Raw genomic sequence first — 26163 nt, forward strand, 5'->3', positions numbered from 1 at the left:
TTTTTACGGCGTTCACCGTAGGGGATAATTTATGTGATATTTATGTAGTCTGTGTCGTTACGAACGCGGCAATACCAAACATATGGGGGCGAATTTATGTTTTGCAATTTTTTTTATTGAAAAGCGAATTTTCAATGGAAAAAAAAAAGCATCAATTTTTTTATGGAATTTTTTTTATTTAATAAATATTTTTTTTTGTCTTTTTTTACCACTTAATAGTCCCACAAGGGGACTATAACAGACAGTATTTTGATTGCTTTTAAAATGCAAAGCACTATCCCTATAGTGCATTGCATTTTAATGGCAATGCTATTCTAACATTGACCAGCAGGCTGCGCCAGAGAGGCGCAGCCTGCTGGTAATTACTGAAGGCTGGTCTGGGGCCTACATCCTATTCCTGCCAGCCTTCATACACATCGGCACCCACGATCGCATTTGGGGGTGCAGATGGGAGACAGTCCGCTCCCTCTGTCAGCACTTTACATACGGCGGGCGCCAATGCCGTGGCATGTAAAATGTTAAACAGCCCGGATCGGCTCTCCTGTGACTCCGAGCTGTTAGAGCAGGGTCGCGGCTCTCATGTGAGAATTGGGGACCCGTGCAGCACTTAGACTAGACCGCCACAAAAAAGCGGCGGCCCAGCCTAAGGCCCCTTAGTGACCCCTGTAAAAAGGCGTATGGGTGGTAACTAAGAGGTTAAAGGTTGCATAGACAGTTTCCCAAGGCTGCATATAGGGAGGAATAGGTAATGAGGTAGTTCTCCGAGTACCTCTCTGGTTAATCTAAGCAATCTTCCCAATACAGCCAAGTGGTGCAAATTCTCTCTCTCTCTGTATTCTAGTTCAGTCAGTATTTGTACAATAGCCAGCTGCGGGTTATTGCAGCCGACCGCTTCACAGCCAGGGAGAAGATGAGCCGTTTTTTCCCAACGTCTGTTACACGGTCCGCTGGGATTGGACTGCTCACAGCCAGGGAAAAAGAGATGCCCCCTGAGTAACACAGCCGTCTCCTACTCCATGTATTAACATACAGGGTGCCAAAACAGAATGGGGGCACAGCAAGGCAACGGAGCAGCGTATCATTAAAGAAATAGCACAATGACATCTCCTAATCTTGGCTTACAATGTGAGTTATTCATTTTAGAAAGTACAAACTAATGAAATGTCCTCTTTAGGTATGATAGGGAGCTTAAACCTTCTATCCCCAACCAAAATGCTGTGGAAATCTACAGCCGAGGTACATGTGTTACCTTCACTGCCTTTTTTGTCTATGCACCGTCCCTTGAAATGGCGGCTAAACCTTCTGTAAGGCTCAATACTTCTCTCCCTTAAAGGCTGGCACTTGATCATCTCTGAGAAGACTGCTGCATCTCAGTTTGCTGCTTCTCCTTGTCATGGAATCAGAAGCAGTGGGGCCAGCCCACACCTAGCAACTGAATCTAGGTAGCCAGGGAATTAAAATGCAGAGTATATACCATTAACCCCTTCAGCAGTAAACCACTGGGTCATTGTAAAAGCAAAAAGCAATTGATTGAAGTTTCGGTTTACTTGATGGGTAGAATCTACGGTATAACATCAGACAGAATGTGCTCCTTCCAGAGATGTACATTTTCTACTGTTTATGACCCAAAGGAGCAATGGCATATAGCATGGGTGTAAAAGCCTGTGTTCCAAAATGACATGTGGCCTGCGATGCCATTCTGTTTGACTCCAACCATATGGACACAGAAATGCTTGTGTGTTTGTGGCTGCTCACATTAGTTTCCCTGTCGCAGAGAAGAGGAGTACACAGCTCAGGGACAGGAATAGTGTACTGTGTAGCCATCACTGGATCACCCATATATCAGGAAATGACTGGTGTCCATGGACCCTTGGGGTATATGAAATAGAAAAGTGGCTTTCTGCGCATATGTCTCTCTCTTTTGAATTTCATGGGACTTGTGAAATCCTAGGCTGTTACCACAACATCCATAATCTACAATGCAGAGGGCCATGTGCATGGATGGTCACCTCTCTGGAGGGCTGAATTCCAGAAGTAAACCTGCACCTATCAGACACTTATGGCACATAATATTGATTTGTCATACATGCCTTCAGATGGTGATACCTCTACATTTTATTGTGGCCCTTGGGAGCAGTTTAATATAATAATGTGGCCCTTGGGTCAGAAAAGATTGTGCACCTCTGGTCTACAGGAAAGAGATAGAACAGACATAGCAGTGGTCCTTCTGGGGTAACTGTTTTTTTTTTTTCCTAAACCTGTCACTTTAGGATTGCCGGTCAAATCAATGAATATGAAATTGCACCTTTTTTCTTTTTCTTCCTAGGGCTCCCTATTGAGACCATGATCCTTATTCTAATGTATGCGTCCTTATAAAACGTCCCAGCAGGAAGAGCAGCTGTCGCGCTGCATCCACCATATAAGTATACTCGGAATAAATGCTGCAGGTCAGTTTGTGCGAAATGAAGATAAAATTGTAGACACGGGTAAGACGTGGAACATCAATCATTGCATAATAATGTTTTAGTGAACCTCTATGAGCCTCTGTCTTAATTGACAACACCGTGCCTTAATGTAACATATGTGCGGCGGCATTTGCTGCATAATTAGCGCTTTCTTTTTCCTTTTTCCCGGTAGGATTGTACAGCCCTTGTTATGTACTGATTGCTTTCTAGTTTTCTACATGACTAAATTATACCTGGCAAACTTGGTTTAAGACGGAAGCCAGATATTGCTCTTGCCTTTCCATCAGAAGGCAGCTGCCGCAGCATTGTGGTGATCTGGCTTCTTGTTAGATGTTCACCTGCTGCTAGCTGCCAAATGGGCTCGCTACAAAAAACACTGCAGGGAACGTAACCCGCAGCGTTTTTATCTGACACAATATTCATTTCAGACCAAAAGCGATAGGGAGTACGTGCCCATTCTCATGTTAACATCTTAATACACTGAGCCAATGTACTAGACAAGGATTATGCCATAAATCCAGACAAGCAGCATGTAAACCGGCCATTCCCTTCGACACATCAAACCTATAGTTGTTGTGAGCCACAGACAAGAGAATTTTAACACAAACCCTAATTGCTAACTCTCCTGGACTGTTCATGAGGCTCCCAAATAAGGGGGGAGACCTCAAAGACTCCTGGAGAAGTTGGCGAATTTCCCGGATACCACAGAGGCCTACCGCAAGCAGAGCTCCCTGAACATGTCCTGTCCTTGCCTCCAGGAAGCTACGTCCTCAGACTCAAGCCTGGCGTCCAAACACACATTCAGGGGGTGGCTAAATGGAGACATGTCCCAAAAAATTGTGCACGGTTCGTGCAACGCCCTATGGTCTCTTAGAAAGCAGTTTCTAAAAATTGGCAAATGTGCATGGTTCAGTGTTTAGCTCTGTTGCCTTGAAATACTGGGGTGCTAGGATGCAAGCCAACCAGATGTAGCATTGCAGGGGATGAGAGTTGCCATGCAGACCCCAATAACTGAGTCTGTTATGTATTTTGTGGTGTGAACAAAGTTCAGAATATTATTATTTTTCTTTTATGTCATGTTAACTTCTGGCTAGCACATTGAGGTTTAACACCCACTCAATTTCTAAATAAATACAGCAGGCTGTTCTACCTTAATTGATTCTGCACAAGGTCCTGTTTATTTTAGTGTCTGCATTTTCCTAAGACTGTTGGAGGATTGTGATCCAAGATACGCCACTCTCGCTGGCAAACAGGGATTTGAAAGTGTGAGGGGCTGCAGTGTGGCTATCTACAGCAACTTTTGGTGACCCCTACAAGCTCACAGGTGGAACAGTCATGCAACTGAACCCTCAAGCCCTCATACCACTATATAGATGAAAAAATACAAAAATGATAGCTCTTGGAATTTGACGATGAAAATATGAAAAAATAATTGCTTGGTCACTTATCATCCCAAAAGATTACAGGGAAAGGCATTGTATATTGTTCTAACAATACTACATGAGGCCATATAGAATCATCTGGATGTCTTAGGTCATATCCACATGGCAAGGCTGTGTGTAAGGTGCCTTTATGGCAATATATTACTAAGTGGTTGGTACTACGTGTGCAACTATGTGACGTAAGTCAGAGTGACAGAGGTAAATCATGGAACGTTGATTAAAGGAGTTATCCAATGACTAAAGTAAAAAATAAAATCAGACGTCATATAATACTTTCTAACAAAGAACCAGCCCTGTACCTCACATAGATCCAGAGATCTACCCATTCTTTGCTCTGCTAGATTTATATCAAGCTGACAGATGAAGGGGAGTGTCTTCTCTGCTGCAGCTCAGGGGCGTGTCTCAGCTCTCCCTATCGCAGCTCAGGAGGCAGTTGAAGGGTGAAACTGAGCATGTGCGACCATCTCAGTGAGCAGGTCAAAGAAATAAGAAAAAGAACAAACAGCAAGTACTGCTATACAGATACATTTTCTTGATTTGGCTATGCTAAATTTTTAATTACATGCAATTGCAGAAGTATTCAGATCCAGGTACTGGTTTGAAAACAGTAGAATACTTTTCATGGGACAACCTAATATGACATTGTATACTGTAGGAGTCATCTTTATCACTGTTTACCTACCTCTAATGATCCCACAGTCGCTCCATTCATATGGGTCCAGAATGTCAGCTTGCACTTGGGTCCAGTATGGGATATAAGAGGAGTCATGACATGAGCTGTATGGCCAAACTTTCCATTTGAGCTGTCTGCATACAAATACCAGCCTTCTTCTGTAGACCTGTGAAGTCAGTTATGTTATGGTGAGTTATGCTACTATCACGTATTAAAGTAGTACGTCTCTAGGAAGGTCAAATGTTGTGTTGGTTCCCTTTGAAAGTCTTTGGAAATTGAGAGTTTTCCTTTGTGATTATAAATTGGGTAGTCATTTATACTCTCTAACGCATTTCCACATTTGCTGTATTTAGTCATCAAAATATGATCTTTTGTGAGAATATGGATAACCACCGAACCTGAGAATAGTGGTTAGTGGGGGCAACCAATCAACTTCAATGTAATGTCCTTGGGTGGCGGTGTAGGCAGGTGTGTACTTATCTACAGTTTGTGCCCTCTACAACTGAGAAACAGTTGCAGTATTCCAATTAAGTGGTCACCATTCTATAGTTTATAGATATTTTGGAATTTCATTATATTATATATTTAGCTTGAAAGGTTCAGCTGTTGCTCTGTTCTGGTGGCGCACTGCACAAGGGGTTATTAAGATGTCATACATTCCCCTCCTTGAAGGATGCAAACAGAGTTAACAGGCCCATGGAACAAGTGCTAGCTGGGGCTGCTTTACAGTCCCAATAGGGAGGGGTTGTTGCAGAGTATATAGAAGAGGGTAGAGATATCGCACCCCTGTCTCTGGATAAGAGGGAGCAAGTTAGGAAAATACTGGATGGTCTACCTGCCTTGCACCCCACCAAGGGCACCCTGAACTACCACCAGACAGGAGACTGTTCATACCTGGGTGTGCCTTGAGGAGAAGAAATGGTGTGTTCCTCCCTTCAATGTGTACCGGCACGAGAGCTGGAGAAGGATCTCCACCATGTGCTCTACCACCAAAATCCTCGCGCAAGACACCACTCCCATTCTCTCTGCTTCACACCTCCCTTGCGGACTGCTACACTGTATGCTAAATACAGCACATTTTAGCTTGATTAGTCCAGTTCATTAAGAAGGTTAAGGTAATTGTGTGACAAAAGCTACTGCTACAACCATCATATGGTAAGCGTTTTTGAATGACACACCCAATGAGACCTGAGGACCAGAGGCAGAACTTGAAGTTCCTGAGCCCAATGCAAAATTTGTAACAGGGTGCCCACCCACCTGTGCCATTTATAATACTGGTGACATTGTGTGACTGACCTCACCCATTCCAATAGTCCATGCAGGCAGACGCAGCTCTGGCTAGGCAACTGAGCGTCCTCTGCTCTAGTGATGCCTCTGCAGCCATAGCTCTCTGCTATCTTCTGACAGGTACGTTGGGCTGCAAATGTGTCTGGCGGCCACTGATGACCCCAGCCTTGGTGGACTATTTAACGGAGCAGATGTCATAGATCCCTACCCTGCAGATTAAGGTATATCATTTGATTGTGACTCTGTTCATGACTCTTATTCTAACCCTGAGTTTGCTGACAGTCCTGTCTGGTTCTTTGAATGAGTCGCTTAGGTTCCTCTACTGACTCTTTGGGGATCGCAATCTGGGAATTCAACAAGAATATTCCATACTTTCTTGTATGGGTTAAAGGAGTTGTCCTGTTTAAGTATGAAAATGTAAATTTAAAAAGTATAAATTAGAGAGGGCTCACCTGCTAGTCAAGGATGGAGTGGGTGCTCCTACAAAAGGATTCACCCAATCCTCTAAAATTTTAAACAAGAAATATACAATAGTAGGGCACACCAACACCTGGGCTACACACGGAGAGTTTTGATATAACGATATATTTATTATGACATATAAAGCTATCTATTCCGACATGTTAAAATACATAGCTAAAATACATAAAATACATAAATACAATATATAAACGAAAAAATAAAAAATAATAAAAATTCTCTATATTGACCAATGTGTCAGAGTCTATTGCATAAATATAGTCTCTCCAAACGAATTTCCAAACTAATACTTGGAATAATAGTTTATGGCTGGTAAGGTGCTTCACATACTCGACGCAGTAGATTAATACTGCAAAGTCACTATAGTGGAAAAAACGCTGCCTATTTGTAAAGATAAACCGCAATTGTTATACTCACTGTTTGCGGCTAAAGTATTTGCCGTTTAATTATAGCACTGGTGGCGTCCCACGAGTGGTAATGATCTTTATAGGTTGCGGTGTAATAGGAATTTCCACCGGGTGTTATGTGAATACTGAATCCGGGATCCTCGGTGGTGTATAAATCTGTGCTGTCCTAGAGGTCGCTTAGTGGTATCCTTTTGCTGCGCTATTTGGTTGTATCACGCAGGCTGTGTAATTACCAAGTGCGTATCTCATAGACAGCCGACAGATATCCAGCTTTCCTTCAAAAAGATAGATTCTCACCGATCCCTTTTCTTTTCCTTTTGATTCCTTTTCTTTAAGCGCTTTAAATCTTCTGATTCTGTGCCTTATTTCATGGGATTTACCATACGCGTTTCAGAATATACTACGACTCCTTCTTCAGTGGCCACATTGTAGAAGCAGTTATTTCATCAGGCCCAGGTCTCAGATAGCTCTGACACGCCCCCGCTTCCTCTCAGCTGTCTTCTGTGTCTCTATTACCAGGGACGGATTTTGCCTGACAAAAGGCAGTGGATTGCAAATTAGGTGAAACTGGGACCCCTAGTGGCCATGACTTTACAGATTTTTTTCAAGTGGATGCAGGAATATTTTTTAAAGTGATTTACAAATTTGCTAGTTACAACATTCTCTAGTAAATGAAATCAAATTGTGTGAAAGTGCAGTGACTCTTTAAGGGTGAAGAACTGGAGATTCCTTAGACTTCATATCTAGCCAATGGTGCCCTAGCACAAATATATGATCAATCTTATGATCAATCTTATGAGCATCATATTGACATTCTTTTTTCAAAAGAAGATAATTATGCAAATGCAAGCTAACTTATGTAACATTGGGGCCAGCCTGCATCAGACGGGGAACTGGTGTTTTAACCTTGTATTGATAAGTGTGGCATTTTTTTAATGGTATGTTGAGCCAATTTGGAGTAAAGAAAACTTTTATGCATTTGCTCGACAAACTATTGTTTTTATGATCACTGATCTCAGGTTGTGGAGAGTTTGACTTTAGTGTTTTTGTAAGGAATAACTGACCCGAAGTCCAGTAAAATGTTATTATTCTCCTGTTATTATTACTTTATTGGACATGTCCTGCATTGACATATATAGATAATAATAAGCCTACTGTCTCTTTTATCAGCCATCGATAAACTAACCGGGAAGTCTGATAATTGCCGTTTGCATCCTTGTTACGGAGACATGGGGTTATTTCTACCAGCTAATAAGAAGTCACCGAGGCTTACACAAGGACATTGATCTGGCAACGTGTTTTCATTGAGGATCATACTTTTAATTAATGACGGCATGTTTTGTATCGGCAGATTCCTGTTTATTGGCTGAATTAATTAAAGACGTGTCAACATCTCGGCGCATGGCGGCCCACCCCAAAATACTAGATGTTCATTACTCATTAGGCAAATAAAAGAAAATTTTTCCGAGTGATCTACAGCTCTGACACTTTACTGACTGCAACGATTAATTACTGAGGTCATTCACTACAACATGAATATATCAGTATAAAAGGGATGGGAGAGGAATATAAAGTTATGGTAATGTATGCATGGTGTGTACTAGCCTACCAAAATGCCAGGGCACCCTCCAATATGCCCAAAAAAGAAGAAATAATGGGCCCCAAAGGTCCCGCAGAAGTCAACCTCATTTGGAGCTGACGTTGGAGACAATTATGGTCCTTGTCACTAGGGTCTATTTCTGATGGGATAATCCACAAATAACTTATTAGATTGTCTTCATGATATGTCCGTTATGTACAATGAAAACAACAAAGATTACAATGTAATTCTATGGGATGTGTACATATTGCATATGATTGGAGGGTGGACCCTTAGAACCATCTGCTCTGGTGGACACTTTGTTGCTTTTTTACTTTACCTATCGGCAACTATCACTGTATCAGTGTGGCACAGGTGGCAATCTTAAGAGGACCCGCATGATCAGGAGTGGGATAGTAGCTGTAACACATAGCCACTGTCCTGCTTTGATACAGGATCTGGGAAATTCTTTTGGACAAATTCGGTATCTATGTATTAGGTATCTATCTATTTTCTCCTATCTTTTTCGCTCCTAGTTGATGGCTCTATTTTAGGATCCCAACCATAGAAAATTAATATCAGGCAGACGAAGGAAGATATATAGATATATATATATTTATTCACATAAACATAGCCAATGGTCTTCAACCCCACATTGGGATCTTCATCAGCCATATCAATGCTTCAATTTTCCATGGTCAGGATCCTAAAATAGAAAAACGGATCATTCAAAGATGTCTACCTTTGTCCAGTGTTGTCACCAACTTCAAAGAAGGAACGGGGGAGTCTCCAAAGAGGTGCAGCATCAGGCTCAGGGGGGTCGTGTCCAACAAGCCTCTCGGTTTTTGTTGTGTCTATTCATTTCACAACCACCCAGGGCTAGATCATTGCATTTGACAATATGCTAGGAAGCACCCCTCTAAATTTTTATTACAGAGAAACCCTTTGTATGCTTTTATTACAAGGGAAAAGTGTAGTACCCCAGAGCAGGCACTATCATTCCTACACCCTGCTCCTGTCTCTAATGGCTAACAAATAATGTCATCTGTGTATTTGATCCAAGGTCCTTTGATATTGTGCCATAATAACATTGCTATATAATTATGTATTGTATTACATGCACTGTGTCTGGTTATCCAGCAGGTGGCTGTGTATCTGACAGAGAGAGATCTTACCATTCCATTTTCCCCCCTTTTGGGCAGAAGTGGGCTAGTGTTGCTTCCTACCAAGGGAGGGGTTGTATAAAGCTATAGGGAGTTGAGAGTTGGAAGGAGAGGAGGCAACATGGCGCAGTGAGGGGAGCGTTCCCCACCTGCAGCAGGAGCCCTGGGAATTAGCTTGTAGAGCACCATGACTCCTTGCAGATCATGGACTTTGTATTGCAAAAGGGTCAAAAGCCAAAAGGCACCACACTCAAAGGTATCAGAACTGCTAGAAAGTCTGATAACCGGAGTCATGCCAGAGATTAGTACAGAAGAGAAATGCAAAGCCAAGTGTCCGAACTGACCTGCCAGTGCACCCCAAAACCTGAAGGAACAAGAGAAAGATTAAATATTATCTGGATGCAAGTTTATTCAAGTAAAACTGTTAAACTTCAAGTCTGGACTCGGCTTATTCCTCCACCAAGTACAACTCTGTTTGAATGTTGTAGAGCCTTACCCTGGGGAGAAATAGTATCCAGGTAGGAGCACAATGACACACAGAACTAGTAAGGCCACATCACCACTCAGCATTTACTACACATTAAGACCCCGATCGTGCCCTGGGGGGGGGCACTTTGCAAAAGAAAAGGGGGGACCCTTTGATTACAGGGGCATACACAGATCTCTTAGGGCCTCATAGCAAAACAATATGGTCAGCCCTGCCCCCCTAGTTTCTGAGTATGCGTATGTCCAGACAAATTTATGCTTTTTTTTTTTATAAAGTAGAAGAAATTTTCATTGAATACAAAACATAATAAAAATGCCTTTGACTTCAACCACTTTATCTGACTTTTATGTTGGAAAAAGTGGAACAGGTGCTTTAATATTATGGTGCTCATTCTGTATACTATATTTCTTTATTTATGCTAGACAACTGCCAAAATAGATTGATAAATCTCCTGCTTCCCTTCTATTACAAAGCTGGCTGCCTGCAGCTACCACTAGAGGGAGCTCAGTGCATAGGAATTTATGCAATTACCATGGAAGCTGTAATTACTAATCATCTCTTTGTATTGAGTTCCACCTAGAGGCGACTACTTGAGGAGAAAAATTTCTATGCCCCCCCATCTCCCCCAGGGCCCCATAGAAGTTGCAGGTACACTACTGGTTGATTATATCATGATCGCCATATGCTCCAATATATACGAAAAATAGGTACCGTACGTAGCCTATGATACATTTGCCTATACATGTATTAGAACACAGTGAATTGCACTTTGGAATGGTCATTATTCAAGTTCTTTATGTAAAAGTATTAAGCAAAAATGTTAATTAAAATTAATTAAAAATATATTTTTTTTACATTTATTAAAGAGCATCTGTCAGCAGATTTGTACCTATGACACTGGCTGACCTGTTAAATGTGCGCTTGGCAGCTGAAGGCATCGGTGTTGGTCCCATGTTCATATGTTTCCGCATTGCTGAGAAAAATTATGTTTTAATATTTGCAGATGAGCCTCTAAGAGCAATGCGGGCACATATGAACATGGGACCAACACAGATGTCTTCAGCTGCCAAGCGCACATGCAACAGGTCAGCCAGTTTCATAGAGACAAATCTGCTGACAGATGCCCTGTAGTGGGGTTGTGCTACCATAACAACTAATCACCTATTCACAGGATAGTCAGAGACGTAAATTAAAGCTCCTTTCCCCATCTGTCCTTTATGATATTGGTGTCTTATGTGGTGGCAGAAACAGAGTCATAACTAGAGTTCATAGGCCCCATAACAAAATGAGATGGACCCACTAAGTGACAGGAACCTGAAACAGCCATATAAGTAGCAGTGATGAAGGAGGTAGATAATAGCAAAGTATATTGGAGCACCCACATACAAAGTTGCAGGTAGCAGAACTGAACAACTTCTAATTCCCCACCAAAAGTGGCCCTACTATGCTATAGTTACACCCATAGGCACTACCTTTAGCTATGTTCCAATTACAGTAGTTGATATCTGATTCCATGATGGGATAGTGTCAGAAAGTGTGTGTCACGATGGGGAGTGGGGAAAACCCCCCACCGTACAATGTCAGGTATAAAGGAGAAGCAGCTAGGCCAGGACCCCAGAATCAGGGAGCAGGTCACCTCCTAAAGCGTCCCTAATCCCTCACATAGTAGCAGGGGAGAGACGACCTGTTCTTCCCAGCCACGGATGAACAGGAGTCTCAAATGGCCTAGCAGCAGGAAAAGGAAAAGACCATATGCAGCAACAGAGTCGGCAGGTAAGAACACCAGAAACACACTTACCTGCCGCAGCGACCACGACTGGAACCCGTGCATAAGTACCGGTGCCACACACCAAATAGGACACCGTACAACCAACACCACACACAGGTATCCAGCACTCCTGATAGTGCCTGGGCCTGAAACAGCAAGGTGCACTGCAACCCCAGGCAGCACTGCATACAGACTTATGGTTCACCCCTCCGGGAAACCTGCCTACTTCCGGAGGTACAACACAAACTGGGTAACGTCTTGCACACATGTAGGGACAAACACCAACAACATTCCAGACATGTAACAACAAACAAGACGTACAACAAACCCTGAACATAAACCCACACCAAACATACAACAAGTAAGGTTGGGTACACTGAGGATAAAAGTGAGACAAAGGAATGACATCGCAGATGACATCAATGTCCTACAAGGTGGCCCTCAAAGACTGGGCAGATAGAATACCCTGGACTGGAGCAGAGCTCCAGCACCAACGACAGCTGAAGTACAACTGACTCCAGCCAGGAAGCCACAGGGGATAAAACCCTCGTGGCCACACCCAGTCAGTAAGTTAACCCTTCCAGCACCAGACAGAGGGAGGATACCACTAAAAGGGGAAGTGCACACCAGCCAACAAGCAACACGTTACCACAGGAAACAGCATGCGTGGCAACCATGTCACAGCGCACACAGCAAAAGCCGAGACACTGCCACCACATGCCATAACAGCAACACGTGGCCCAGGGCAACTGCAAGCGTGGCAAAAGTGTCATGGCGCACACCAAAGGCAGTGACAGTGTATTTCATATAGTGTGTGATTCCAGGCCAGTCTAGGATAGTAGAGAAGGTTAACATCTGGTTGTCTGGTGCTTTACTCACACCCCTAAGACCCAATAATATGTCTTTTGGTCGTTAAAGGATGCTGAACTTAAAGAGTCACTGTACTTTCACACAAATTTCTAAATCATTTCATTTTAAAAAAATCTGTCAACATTCACCTGAAAAAAAGCTGTAAAGTTATGGCCACTAGGGGTCTCACTTCCACCTAAGTTGCAGTCCACTGCCTGTTGTCAGGCTAGATCTGTCCCTGGTAACAGACAGTTCACAGGAAATGGGGGCATGTCAGAGCTAGCTGAGAACATGAGCCTGATAAAACAACTGTTTCTACACAGCTTTTGAAGATTATAGGAGCCTCCTGTGTGTCTTTAAGTGTGATCCCCCCCCCCCCTCCTTATCTGTTCTGTGAGCTCCAGTGCAGAAAACAAACATAATGGGTTTCTAAAGTAAGGCAAAAGATGTCACAGCAGTATAGTGCTGGCAGACTTCACAGAAGTGATGCATCCCCTGCTTCTGAGTGAAATACATCTAGCTGTGCGGCTAAATAATATGCCATTATGCAAACTTTTTTTTTTTTTTTTTAACTCAGGTAGGCTTTAAAGGGGTTATCCAATAATATAAACTGCCCCTCCCCCATATGCTGGGCCCATCACTGGGAATATACTTACCTGGCTCCTTGCTCCCTGTGCTGTTCCTGGTCCCCGATGTTTTCATCAGCGCACGGGGAGAAGCAGCAGCGGCGGTTCGGGGACCAGCAGTGGCACAGGGAGTGGGGAGCCAAGTAAGTATATTCCCTGTGAGGGCCCCGGCATATAGGGGCCAGTTCATAGTATTGGATAACCCCTTTAAGGTTTCCATTTCGGCCCTGCACTGTTCAAATGCATCCGTCCTCGGTGATCAAGCAAAGTGCTTTATGAGGGCTCTGTTCGATCATTAGGGAAACAGTCAGAGCAACTTTTTTTCCATTTGGTCCCACCAAATTTTTCTTGTTAAAAAGTGCATCTCATAGTCTAGAATACAGGATTCTTGTTATAATACAATACTTTATTCCAGTAACCGGTAACTAGAAGTTTTAGTAAAGTTTTATTACACTTCCTCTCTATCTATTCATTTACTGGCCAAGCGGTTATTGCTACTTGTAGTAATTGCCTCCTACTTCGAGAAAGTAATTATATTGAAGCCACAGATTATAAATCAGATTGATACAATCTGCCTCCATCAGTATTTTATTAGCATATTCTTTTGTTGAGCCAAGAAAAGAATGCTTGCCTCATACCAATAGACGTGATGGTAAAGTAAACATTTATTTCCATCTCGCCGGCTGCAAAGCAACAAAGCAATAAAAAGGAAATTGCAAATAAGTCACCAAACAACCTAAGGTCAAACTGAAACTTAGAATACAATTACCTCTAATAATATTCCCATTTGTTAATATTGTTTTAAAACACAGGCAAGTAGTATAAAACTATTTAGCAACTATTTAGTTTAAAGGCGTTATTCCACAAAAAGTATTATGATGCAATGGATAGGACATTTGAAATTAAGTATCATTGCAACATACTGTACATGCAAACATTTTTTTATTTTTTTTAACTGTACTTTACATTTTGCACTCTGGTGGCGCCGCTTGCTGTTTATCCTGCTGGTCCACCTTCACCTGCCTTCAGATGTGGACTTACATGCTCAGTAGCTTTTCTGCTCCCCTCTCCTCAGTACAGGCGTAATGATCTAATAGATAAGCAGGTGAAGAGGTCCCAGACACTCAGGGGCGAAGCTAAAGGCTCATGGGCCCTAGTGCAAGGGTTCAGCTTGGACCCCCTTCCCTCAGTGCTTTGTGGCCAGGGGCAGGGAAGCACATTGCCTTCATGCTGCCCGAAGCAAAGCAAAAATTAAAGCGGCAACCCCCCCCAATAACACATTTTTGACCTAACCCCTTCTCTCCAGCCAGAGATATAACTTGACCAGTCTGCACTTTCTATAATACCGCTGCGACACAAGAGTCTTTGGGCCCCCTCAGGCTCCTGGGCCTGGTAGCGACTGCAACCTTTGCATCCCCTATAGCTACGCCCCCTGCAGACAGGGGAAAAGGAAAATGTGGGAGCTTCACATACCATAGGTATCTCTGGGACTATACAGTATGTGAGGGACTATTTTCTATGTACAGTAGAAAGGAGTTAACAATGCATCCTGGGAGATGCAGGTGCTTTATGAGCTACTGCCATCCCAGAGAAAGGTAAAAAGTCCTCCAGATATGTGAGTTTTATGTTTTTAAATTTGTAGTATAACTACTTTAAAGGGGTATTACCTCCGTGTAGCTGTAAGGCGGAGATGCTCACATCATAATCAGCCCAAATATATCCTTTGGCTGAGGAGTTATGTATGTAATGCTTGTGGTGAAGCATGTTTCTGCTCATAATCAGGGGTATACCTATAAGGGATGAAGAGGTTGCAGTTGCACCCAGGCCTTTGTGCCTGAGGCGATCCAAAGTATCCTCTGCTACATAACAAGACACCAGAATTATAAATGACATATGGTAGGTAGGGGAACAATCCTAAGGAGGGATAAGTGACTTAATTTGCTGGGTAGTGTATGTGATTGACAGTTTGATAAACTTTTGGAAAGCAAGGCATGATTTAACTAATTTTGGTGGATTATAATAGGGACATCTGAGTCGGTAGTCCCCTCCCCAATGTTTCTGTGGGGATCATCGCCACCCAAAACGCCGATTACAAGGAAGGAGAGCGTGATGCTCATAGGAGAAATCACCTGTGATTACATCGCCATGTGACAAGTAACATATGGTTATTACTGGTCACGCGGAGACAATATCATCACATGTCCTTTCTCCTACAGGAGGAGCGTTGATGCAGGAGAGGTTTGCAATAGTTTTATGTGGAGATTACATCAAGGAAAGGTGACAGAGGGTGTTACACTATATACTGCATACTGTGGGGTGTTACACTGTATACTGTGAAAATGTTAAACTATATACTGTGGGGTGTTATAACGTATACTGTGAGGTACTGTATACTGTGGGGTGTTATACAGTATACTGTGAGAGTGTTAAACTATATACTGTGGGGTGCTATACTGTATACTGTGGGGTACTATATACTGTATACTGTGGGGTGTTATACAGTATACTGTGAGAGTGTTAAACTATATACTGTGGGATGTTATACTGTATACTGTGGGGTGTTATACAGTATACTGTGAGAGTGTTAAACTATATACTGTGGGGTGTTATACTGTATACTGTGGGGTACTATATACTGTGGGGTACTTTATACTGTAAACTGTGGGTTACTTTATACTGTATACTGTGGGGTACTATATACTGTGGGGTACTATATACTGTGGGGTACTTTATACTGTATACTGTGGGGTACTTTATACTGTATACTATGGGGTACTATATACTGTATACTGTGGGGTGTTATACAGTATACTGTGAGAGTGTTAAACTATATACTGTGGGGTGTTATACTGTATACTGTGGGGTACTATATACTGTATACTGTGGGGTGTTATACAGTATACTGTGAGAGTGTTAAACTATATACTGTGGGGTGCTAACTGTATACGGTGGGGTACTATATACTGTATACTGTGGGGTGTTATACAGTATACTGTGAGAGTGTTAAATTATATACTGTGGGGTGTTATACTGTATACTGTGGGGTGTTATACTGTATACTGTGAGAGTGTTAAACTATATACTGTGGGGTGTTATACTGTATACTGTGGGGTACTATATACTGTATACTGTGGTGTGTTACACTGTATACTGTGAGAGTGTTAAACTATATACTGTGGGGCTTTATACTGTATACTGTGGGGTACTATATACTGTATACTGTGGGGTGTTATACAGTATACTGTAGGGTACTATATACTGTATACTGTGGGGTGTTACACTGTATGCTGTGAGAGTGTTAAACTATTTACTGTGGGGCTTTATACTGTATACTGTGGGGTACCATATACTGTTGGATGTTATACTATATACTGTATAATGTGGGGGTATTATACTATATACTGCATACTTTAGGGTGGTATACTGTATGCTGTGGAGTGTTATATTATATGCTGTATAATGTGGGGTGTTGTACACTATGTACTATAAAGGGCTGGGGATGTTATTTTATATGTGGTATAGATTTCTTTATAAATTACCAGAAAAAAAATATGGGAACGAAATACGAAAGAGGGGCTGGTCAAGTAAGGGGGGTTTAAGATCCTCGGCCTATGATACAGTTAATCCGCCCCTTTATCTTGGTGCTTATAGAAATGACTTGCCTATCATAAGCACTAGCTAATGATTTGTGATTTACCAGGAATGTCACCACATAGAAATTCCAAGCTTAGAGCATATACTCACGTGGTATGGTCATCGAGAGGCCTATGGTTCTCTTCCCCAGGAACAATGGCAATGCCTTGACCGACAGACCACTGGAATGCCGTGTCCCAACGAAAAGAACTTGCCTCCGGCTGAAGCCAATTGCATAAACTCCCGTTTTCAAAGTCACAATATTCTGAAACTAAGAAATGATGGAAACCTCAGACAACTTCTTTTAGATGTTGCAAAAAGTATAGGCATTTAGAAACAAAGAAATCCAAAGCTGAGTTAAAGGGCTATTACCAGAATCTTAATCAATAATTATTTTTTGCAATTGTAATCAATTAGCAAAAAGCAATAGTTCCTTATTTTTTTAATCTCCCCCCCCCCCCAATAAATAACCTTTGTTAGTAGCTTTAGTAGCTGGCCCTAGTCATGTCTTACTATAATTTGGTACTGTCCAGTTGAACATGTGCAGTGTAGCATCAATTTTGCTACAGCGGCGCTCCTTCTCACCGCGATGCGCGAGTATGCACAAATGGCACAGAGCATGCGTACACAAGACTCCAACCTTGCGGAGATTGTAGTTTTATAATGTAAAACCATAGTGATGTGATGCTCTTGTTAAAGAAATTAAGTGATTAATGAATATGAATTGTGCTAATTGTAGTTAATTATTAGGTGTTCTCCATTTGAGTCATGAAAACCAAGAGCAATATTTTAGTATATGTATTAAGCAGCATCCATTTTATCTACTTCCTCCATATGTTTTACCATAAATATATGGCCGGTGTTTTCAATTATCATTTATAAGGAATCTTATTTTGTTGCATTTGCAAGTAGAGGAACTGCTGAGATACCAAGATATTATTTAGAAAAGGGCTTTTTGCAAAACCACAGAACATGCGCTTACGTGTAATGTTTAAATCTAACAGATATATTTTCTCCTCACTTCATCAGAGAAATGACTTAATTTTTGAGAAGGTGCAGGCCTTGTCATGAATTAGGTGCATTCCGTGGCAGTCCATGCGCCTAGACTGAAATCTACTATAGAAACAAAGTAGCGAGTCCAGCACTCTGGTCTTGGATAAAACCATGAATCTTTTATTTCAAATAAAAAGTTCCAAAATGGTACACAGTATTGTACTTTTTTTTTAAATATTTGAAATAAAATATTCATGGTTTTATCCAACACACGGGTGCTGGACCCCTTACTTAGTTTCTCTTAATGATCCGTGCACCAAAGACTAACAATGGCGGTGAACTTATTGCATTTATTTCTTTGTGTGTAGACTGAAATCTACTCCATCTTCTAGATGGAGTAGATTTCAGTTGTCATTTATGCCAGTAAACTGGTGTAAATTATAGTGAATATAACGTGGCCCCGCCCGCCTACACCACACCACTCCCTTCCACTCCACCTTTTCAGAAAGTGGCAAGGGCGGCACAGAGACACCAACTAAAACTAAATGTATGCGCACTGGCATTCAAAAAGTCACAAACTGTGGATTTGTGACTTTATTATGCCACTTTCTGGTAAAGGGGGTCATAATAAATGAAAACTCTGAACAATTTTGAAAAATTCAGGACTATTGGCAAGTATGCAGAAAGTGGAATGGCTTCCCATTGCTTAAATAATTTACTGTCATTTACACCAGAAATTTGCATAAACTAATGCGCAAATCAGTGTGATCTAATTGCGGATGTAGATTTGACTTTCTGAGGTGTATCTACCACTTAATAAATTAGGCACATTTTACTCCAGTGTACCTTGAGGCTGACAAATGAAATAGGTCGTCATAGCAAAGCTCTAAATGAGCAATGCTAAGGAGAGTCTATCTTCAGTCTTCAGTTTTACTGAGCGCTGAGGACACCAGTGTGTAACACGTCAGAGTGATGGCCAGTGATAGTTAGGGCACATGTCAGGGACTGATTTAGTGACAAGAGGCAGGCTGGAAACCCCTGTGTTACACATAGAAGTCTTAAGTGTTCAGTATAACGCAGAAGACTGAAGACAGTCTCTCCTTAGCAACGCTATTAGAGAATTGCTAAGAAGACTCTTTACACCATGTTTTCTACTACAAGGAAACATCTTTCCCTAATGAAGTATATTACAAAAATCATTGAAGTTTTAGGTACGCCCAGTGGAAGCTTTAGCAGATGTTGGAATAGTCTTCAGATTTCTTCCACCATCGTCACCCAAACTAGTAACCACTAATCTGTGCAATCTAGAAGTAGTTGTCACTGGTATTTTGACTTACCACAGTTGTGCTCATCAGACCCATCTGGACAGTCTTCTCTGAAGTCACACCGCTTTGTGACTGGTATACAATGTCCTGTTGACCTGCAGACATGTTCATCCTCTGAGCAGTAGTGGACTGGAAGCGTTGCCTTAGTAGGCGTTTCTAAGGGAATTGGTGACCAGGTTGGCAAAGTACCTGTAGGCAGATATAGTCATAGTCTGGTTAACTTATGCGACCACAAACTGACAGGACAAGTTACTAAAAACAATAAAGGATGATTAAACCTATTAGTAACTGGTAACATGAATGGAAGAAATCTTCACAGCATTTGCAGGATTTTCTATATACTACTGAAAAAACTGTCTTGTAGAGACATTGCAGAGATCACAAGTGTTAAAGGGGTTATCGATCTATAATGCCCCCCCATATGCCCGGGCCCCTCACAGAGGTTGTACTTACATACTTACTTACGTTCTTTTCACCCGCGCGACGAGGAGATGCAGTGGCGGCCGTGGCGGTATGAGAGGCAACGCAGGTTCCGGGGAGCCTGGTAAGTACAACCTCTGTGAGGGGCTTGGGTATATGGGGGGGGGGCATAATAGATCTTGGATAACCCCTTTAATTTCCTCCAGGTACTTTTCTCTTGCGGCTGACAGATTAGTTGATGAGACAAGGCTTGAAGGGAGTCTATTAGTTTAAAAGTAAGGATACCACCATGTAGGGTCGGTGCCCCGAAAGATAACCATAACTTTCTTATGAAAATCCATTCCTCTAATCCCGAGAAATGCTCCTTTGTATTTTATGCATTAAAAAAGGTCTTCTGTGTAATGTGGGTGAGACTGCTCTGCTAGATGGACATGGCTTATCCTGCATCATTGCTCCTAGATCTTAAATCTCATGGACTCTCAATCAAACAAGAGGGGGGCCTAGGAGGCATTACTGGTGGACTGATAGCACACCAAATGGTGGGGCCATTCCCATGGTGCACTGAAAACCTTATTTGCATAAAGATAAAAAGAATTTATGGATTTTCAAAAGAAAGGTGTGTTTCGGGGTCTCTATCCTAGATGGTGGCATGCTTTCTTTGAAGCTGATTTTGGATGTGACAGACTTTCTTTAATATTCCTAGTCTCTTATCATAGACAGAGTAGGGGGGAAGAGCACCGGCATTAGCCAGTTGCCTTACAGTGAGACACAGATCTGTGAGGAGGAGGGTTGATCTCCTGGTATATATAATGTATTTTTCACAGCACTTGATAAGGTGTAATTTGAAGCACCTGGGCCCTAATGCAAAATCTGTTACCATGTGCCATTTATAACACTGGTGTCTTCTATTGTTGCATATGAGCCTTCTGACTTTCATGAGCACCAATGCCTGGGATTGACTGCTACATCTGTGTCCCCCTTAGCTACAGATCTACTGTTTTGTATAACTTAATAAAAATGAATCATGGCACAGAGTCATGGTGTGTGACTATGTAAAGTCTGGCATTTGGCTCAGACAAAGGCCATGGTCCAAGCTTGTCTACAAGTTACCTTTTTTACACTTACAGATTAAGATCCCATGATATGACATTTGTAAGAAAACCGAGAGTGGGAACTATCGCTCCATAATAAGAGCATTTGTCTCAATCCCGATGAAGTGAGTTTTACAGATGCTCTGCTATGCAAAGTAGTACTCAACTACTGTTTTCTTGTAGCCACCATTAGGGGGAGCTCACTGCATACAGATTTCTACAGCTTCCATTGAGTGCAATAGTAGCTGTATAAATCCATGTATAGTGAGCTCCCCATAATTGTGTGGCAGGCAGACAGAAATTTGTAATATATGAAGTTAGAAGAACAAATCTCCCTTAAACAGATATAATGAAATCAATCGGGAATGTTGGACTTAGAAATAAAATGGCGCACATCCCTGGTAACATAACATGTAATCTGAAGACTCTAAACTCATGGAAGGGCATAACTGTGTGATGAACAGAAATAAATTGATTTAATCAGTGTGGGTTTATGTGTTACATTAGACAGTTGGACAAAATGAAAGCCAAATGTCAAAGATTTCTTGACAAAGGTCTGTAATTGCCATCTGTGCCGGATTCATTCTTCTCAGACCAATTTCATAGGGTTTGGAGAAATGGTTCTAGAACTGCAGATTCTGAATTATGACCAACTAATTAAATACAGTCATGGCCGTAAATGTTGGCACCCCTGAAATTTTTCAAGAAAATGAAGTATTTCTCACAGAAAAGTATTGCAGTAACACATGTTTTGCTATACATATGTTTATTCCCTTTGTGTGTATTGGAACAAAACTGAATAAGGGAGGAAAAAAAGCAAATTGGACATAATGTCACACCAAACTCCAAAAATGGACTGGACAAAATTATTGGCACCCTTTCAAAATTGCTGATAAATAAGATTGATTCAAGCATGTGATGCTCCTTTAAACTCACCTGGGGCAAGTAACAGGTGTGGGCAATATAAAAATCACACATGAAAGCAGATAAAAAGGAGAGAAGTTCACTTAGTCTTTGCATTGTGTGTCTGTGTGCGCCACACTAAGCATGGACAACAGAAAGAGGAGAAGAGAACCAAAATTGTGGAAAAATATTAAAAATCTCAAGGTTACAAGTCCATCTCCAGAGATCTAGATTTGCGTTTGTCCACAGTGCGCAACATTATCAAGAAGTTTGCAACCCAAGGCACTGTAGCTAATCTCCCTGGGCGTGGACGGAAGAGAAAAATTTATGAAAGGTGTCAACGCAGGATAGTCCAGATGGTGGATAAGCAGCCCCAAACAAGTTCCAAAGATATTCATGCTGTCCTGCAGGCTCAGGGAGCATCAGTGTCAGCGTGAACGATCCATTAACATTTAAATGAAATGAAACGCTATAGCAGGAGACCCAGGAGGACCCCACTGCTGACACAGAGACATAAAAAAGCAAGACTACATTTTGCAAAAATGAACTTGAGTAAGCCAAAATCATTCTGGGAAAATGTCTTGTGGACAGATGAGACCAAGATAGAGCTTTTTGGTAAAGCACATCATTCTACTGTTTACCGAAAATGGATGAGGCCTACAAAGAAAAGAACACAGTACCTACAGTGAAATATGGTGGAGGTTCATTGATGTTTTGGGGTTGTTTTCCTGCCTCTGGCACTGGGTGCCTTGAATGTGTGCAAGGCATCATGAAATCTGAGGATTACCAACGGATTTTGGGTCGCACTGTAGAGCCCAGTGTCAGAAAGCTGGGTTTGCGTCCGAGATCTTGGGTCTTCCAGCAGGACAATGACCCCAAACATACGTCAAAAAGCACCCAGAAATGGATGGCAACAAAGCGCTGGAGAGTTCTGAAGTGGCCAGCAATGAGTCCAGATCTAAATCCCATTGAACACCTGTGGAGAGATCTTAAAATTGCTGTTGGGAAAAGGCACCCTTCCAAAAAAGAGACCTGGGGCAGTTTTCCAAGGAAGAGTGGTCCAAAATTGAGAGGTGAGAGGTGTCAGAAGCTTATTGATGGTTATAGGAAGCGACTAATTTCAGTTATTTTTTCCAAAGGGTGTGCAACCAAATATTAAGTTAAGGGTGCCAATAATTTTGTCCAGCCCATTTTTGGAGTTTGGTGTGACATTATGTCCAATTAGCTTTTTCTCCTCCCTTTTTTGGTTTTGTTTTAATACACACAAAGGGAACAAACATGTATATAGCAAAACATGTGTTACTGCAATACTTTTCTGTGAAAAATACTTCATTTTCTTGAAAAATTTCAGGGGTGCCAACATTTATGGCCATGACTGAATGTAAGGAAGAGCTTGTAGCTGCATATGGCACTTCTAGTCCATGATATATTTCTCCATAGGATGGAATAAGAAACATTAATGGTCCCACAATGAGAAATCTGATTTATTAAAATATTGTCTGACTTTTAATAAATTAATTGTCAGCAGCATATGTGATAATATGCAGAAAAAATAGCCCTGTGGGATTCTGTTTAAATTGTGTGGGTAATGATGTGCTGGACCAGCATGTGATTACTCCAGCCAGTCAATGGCCACAGCAGCCGTGCTGTGCATGCTGACTGGATCTCTCTGATCAGTGATTGACTGGAGCGATTTCTTGCTAGTATGGGCCATAATGTTTTTTTAGACTGAAACAGCACCACTTATGTCCTGAGATATCCTAGAAATTTAATCATGGGGGTCCTGGCATCTGCAATCCAAGAGAATCCACCATATATAATTCTTGCAGCATGCAGTCACCACTAGGTGGAGCTCACCGAATCTGTGACCTGATCTTCCAGTACCTTTCCACATGTAATCTCCGATCCTCACAAGACCCCCTTCTCTACTGTCCTTTTATCACATCTTCTTACAATCGCTTCCAAGATTTCTCCCGTGCATCCCCCATACTCTGGAACTCTTTCTCCCGATACATCAGATGTTGAACTACCAAAAGAACCTGAAAACCTACCACTTCAGACAAGCCTACAGTAAACATGCTGCCATTATACCACCAAATGACCAGCGTTACCCTCACCTACTGTATGCTTTCCCCATCCCTTGAAGATTGTATGCCTTCGTGGACAGTGTCCTCTCTCCTTCTGTACCAGTTTGTAACTTGTCTTGTTCATGCTTATTGCAATTGTTTTATATTATGTATGTAAACCCTTTCTCAACTGTAAAGCGCCATGGAATGAATGATGCTTTAATAATAAAAAATTATAATAATTTATACAACCAGTGGCTACAGGTAGCAGCTGCGACAGTGCCACCACAAGCAGGTGAAGCAGTTCAGTACCGGACCACCATAGGACTCATTGCAGTTGCATGCCCTGTGCCTATGGTAGGTTTGCATAGAAACCCCAGTACGTTCTTGCTTTAGAAGAAAAATAAATATATGTACCACTCATAGAATAAATGTAAATGTGAAATCAGTCCCTCTGAACTACACCAGTGCATCAATGTAATCTTACCTCGATACAAAGTACAGTTAAAGAAGGAAATGTCGTCAATTGCAATGTCCCCGGTGTATCCATCACCTACCATGCCTACAATTAATATCTGAAATGCAGAAAACAATATATTAGTACTGTTCCATAATAATGTACAGAACCAGTGAGGTCTGTTTATACTATCTCAGAATCATAAAAATCATATGTACAGTAGTACAGAGTATATGTACAACTATAATTTACAGAATGCTCGGAAGTATATAGCTAGATGAGTGAAGAAGAAGAAACAAAAGAGTACTCATAGAGAGTTTTCACTCCTGTAGGATACCTATTAGTGATGAGCGAGCACCAAAGTATTCGGGTGTTCAGCCCAAACACATTGCTATATTTGTGTGCTTGGCCAAGCACCCGAGTATAATGGAAGTCAATAGGAGACAACCAGGCACCCCCTGCTTGGAAGAGAGGAGGGTGCCTGGTCCATAAAAAAAGGTTAGAAATTAATGGAAACCCCATCAAAATGGTTTGGCAACAGCATTAAGAGGATAGCTGGATGCGTCTTAGACTCCTATTATGTACGACATACAATAGACAACCACACAAAGGCTGTATGCCAAAAGCCAGGTATGTGCAAGCCATCAATCTATCCATGAGACAGATAACAGTCAGCATACCTTACCATGGCAGCCTTGTGCACTATGAGATATTCCAAACCAGCTCTCATCTGACTAAGAACCAATAAACCTCAAAATTATTTTGCATCTGTTGGATGGCTTGGGTGGACCTGCACACCTAGCTCAATATCATTAGGGCGACAAAAAGTTTTCCGATTGTCCTAGCATAATATTCAATAACCTTTCTATACAGTTTTGTCATGTAAAAACTAATTTGCATAAACATGGGCATATGGGAAAGACATGAAAATGAGCAGAATCTGCCTTGTTTTTCAGCTGTCATAAGACTATGAAAATCCATAGAGGGCGCTATTGAGTTATGAACAGCACCCTCTATTGGTTTCACAGTCTTATGACAAGACAAATATTCTTGTCAGAAGACTATGAAACCAATAGAGAGCGCTGTTCATAACTCAATAGCGCCCTTTATTAGTTTTATAGTCTTCTGACAAGAATATTATACTGATTCTTTTGACAAGCTTATTAGTGTAGCCTTTTGCATGGAAAATTTGCGATTAGAATATTCGTGATCTACACTAGGATGATATCTGACACTGGGAAAACTGGGTAATAACTCGCAATCTACACTGAGTTATTATCCAGCTTTCCCATTTTTTCACTGAATTACTACATAATTATTACATAATATTTGCTATATTGCTATATATTCGTTTTTTAGAATATTACGAATACTGGAAAATCTGGGTAATACCGTAACTCAGTGTACATCGCAAGTTATTACCCAGCTTTCCCAGTGTCAAATTTTATCACTGAGTTATTACTCAGCTTTTCTAGTGTCAGATATCATCCTAGTGTAGATCGCAAATATTCTAATTGCGAATATTCTAGTTGCAAATTTTCCCTGCAAAAGGCTACACTAATAAGCTTGTCATAAGAATCTGTATAATATTCTTAATAGAAGACTATGAAACCAATAGAGGATGCTATTGAGTTATAAACAGCACCCTCTATTGGTTTCATAGTCTTCTGACAAGAATATTTGTCTTGTCATAAGACTGTCAAACCAATAGAGGGCGCTGTTCATACTCATTACTCAATAGCTCCCTCTATTGGTTTCATAGTCTTCTGACAAGAATATTTGTCTTGTCACAAGACTGCGAAACCAATAGAGGGTGCTGTTCATAACTCAATAGCGCCCTCTATAGATTTTCATAGTCTTATGACAGCTGAAAAACAAGGCAGATTCTGCTCATTTATATGTCTTTCCCATATGCCCATATTTATGCAAATTCGTTTTTACATGACAAAACTATATAGAAAGGTTATTGAATATTATGTTAGGGAAATCGGAAAACTTTTTGTCGCTTTAATGATATTGATCTAGGTGTGCAGGTCCACCCAAGCCATC

At 41.4% G+C, this 26163-nt stretch overlaps 1 protein-coding gene across 1 annotated transcript in view; it reads right to left on the reverse strand.

Annotated features, from left to right (window-relative positions):
* MALRD1 (MAM and LDL receptor class A domain containing 1) overlaps positions 1-26163 on the reverse strand; it is a 365234-nt gene that overhangs the window by 303126 nt on the left and 35945 nt on the right. The window contains exons 8-11 of the mRNA XM_040434052.1: positions 24145-24232; positions 19190-19366; positions 16971-17130; positions 4590-4746 (exon numbers count right to left, since the gene is read on the reverse strand). Coding sequence (XP_040289986.1) covers positions 4590-4746; positions 16971-17130; positions 19190-19366; positions 24145-24232 — 582 coding nt within the window. The remainder of the gene's footprint in view (positions 1-4589; positions 4747-16970; positions 17131-19189; positions 19367-24144; positions 24233-26163) is intronic.

Source organism: Bufo bufo, chromosome 5 (genome assembly GCF_905171765.1).
Source record: "Bufo bufo chromosome 5, aBufBuf1.1, whole genome shotgun sequence".
NCBI lineage: Eukaryota > Metazoa > Chordata > Amphibia > Anura > Bufonidae > Bufo > Bufo bufo.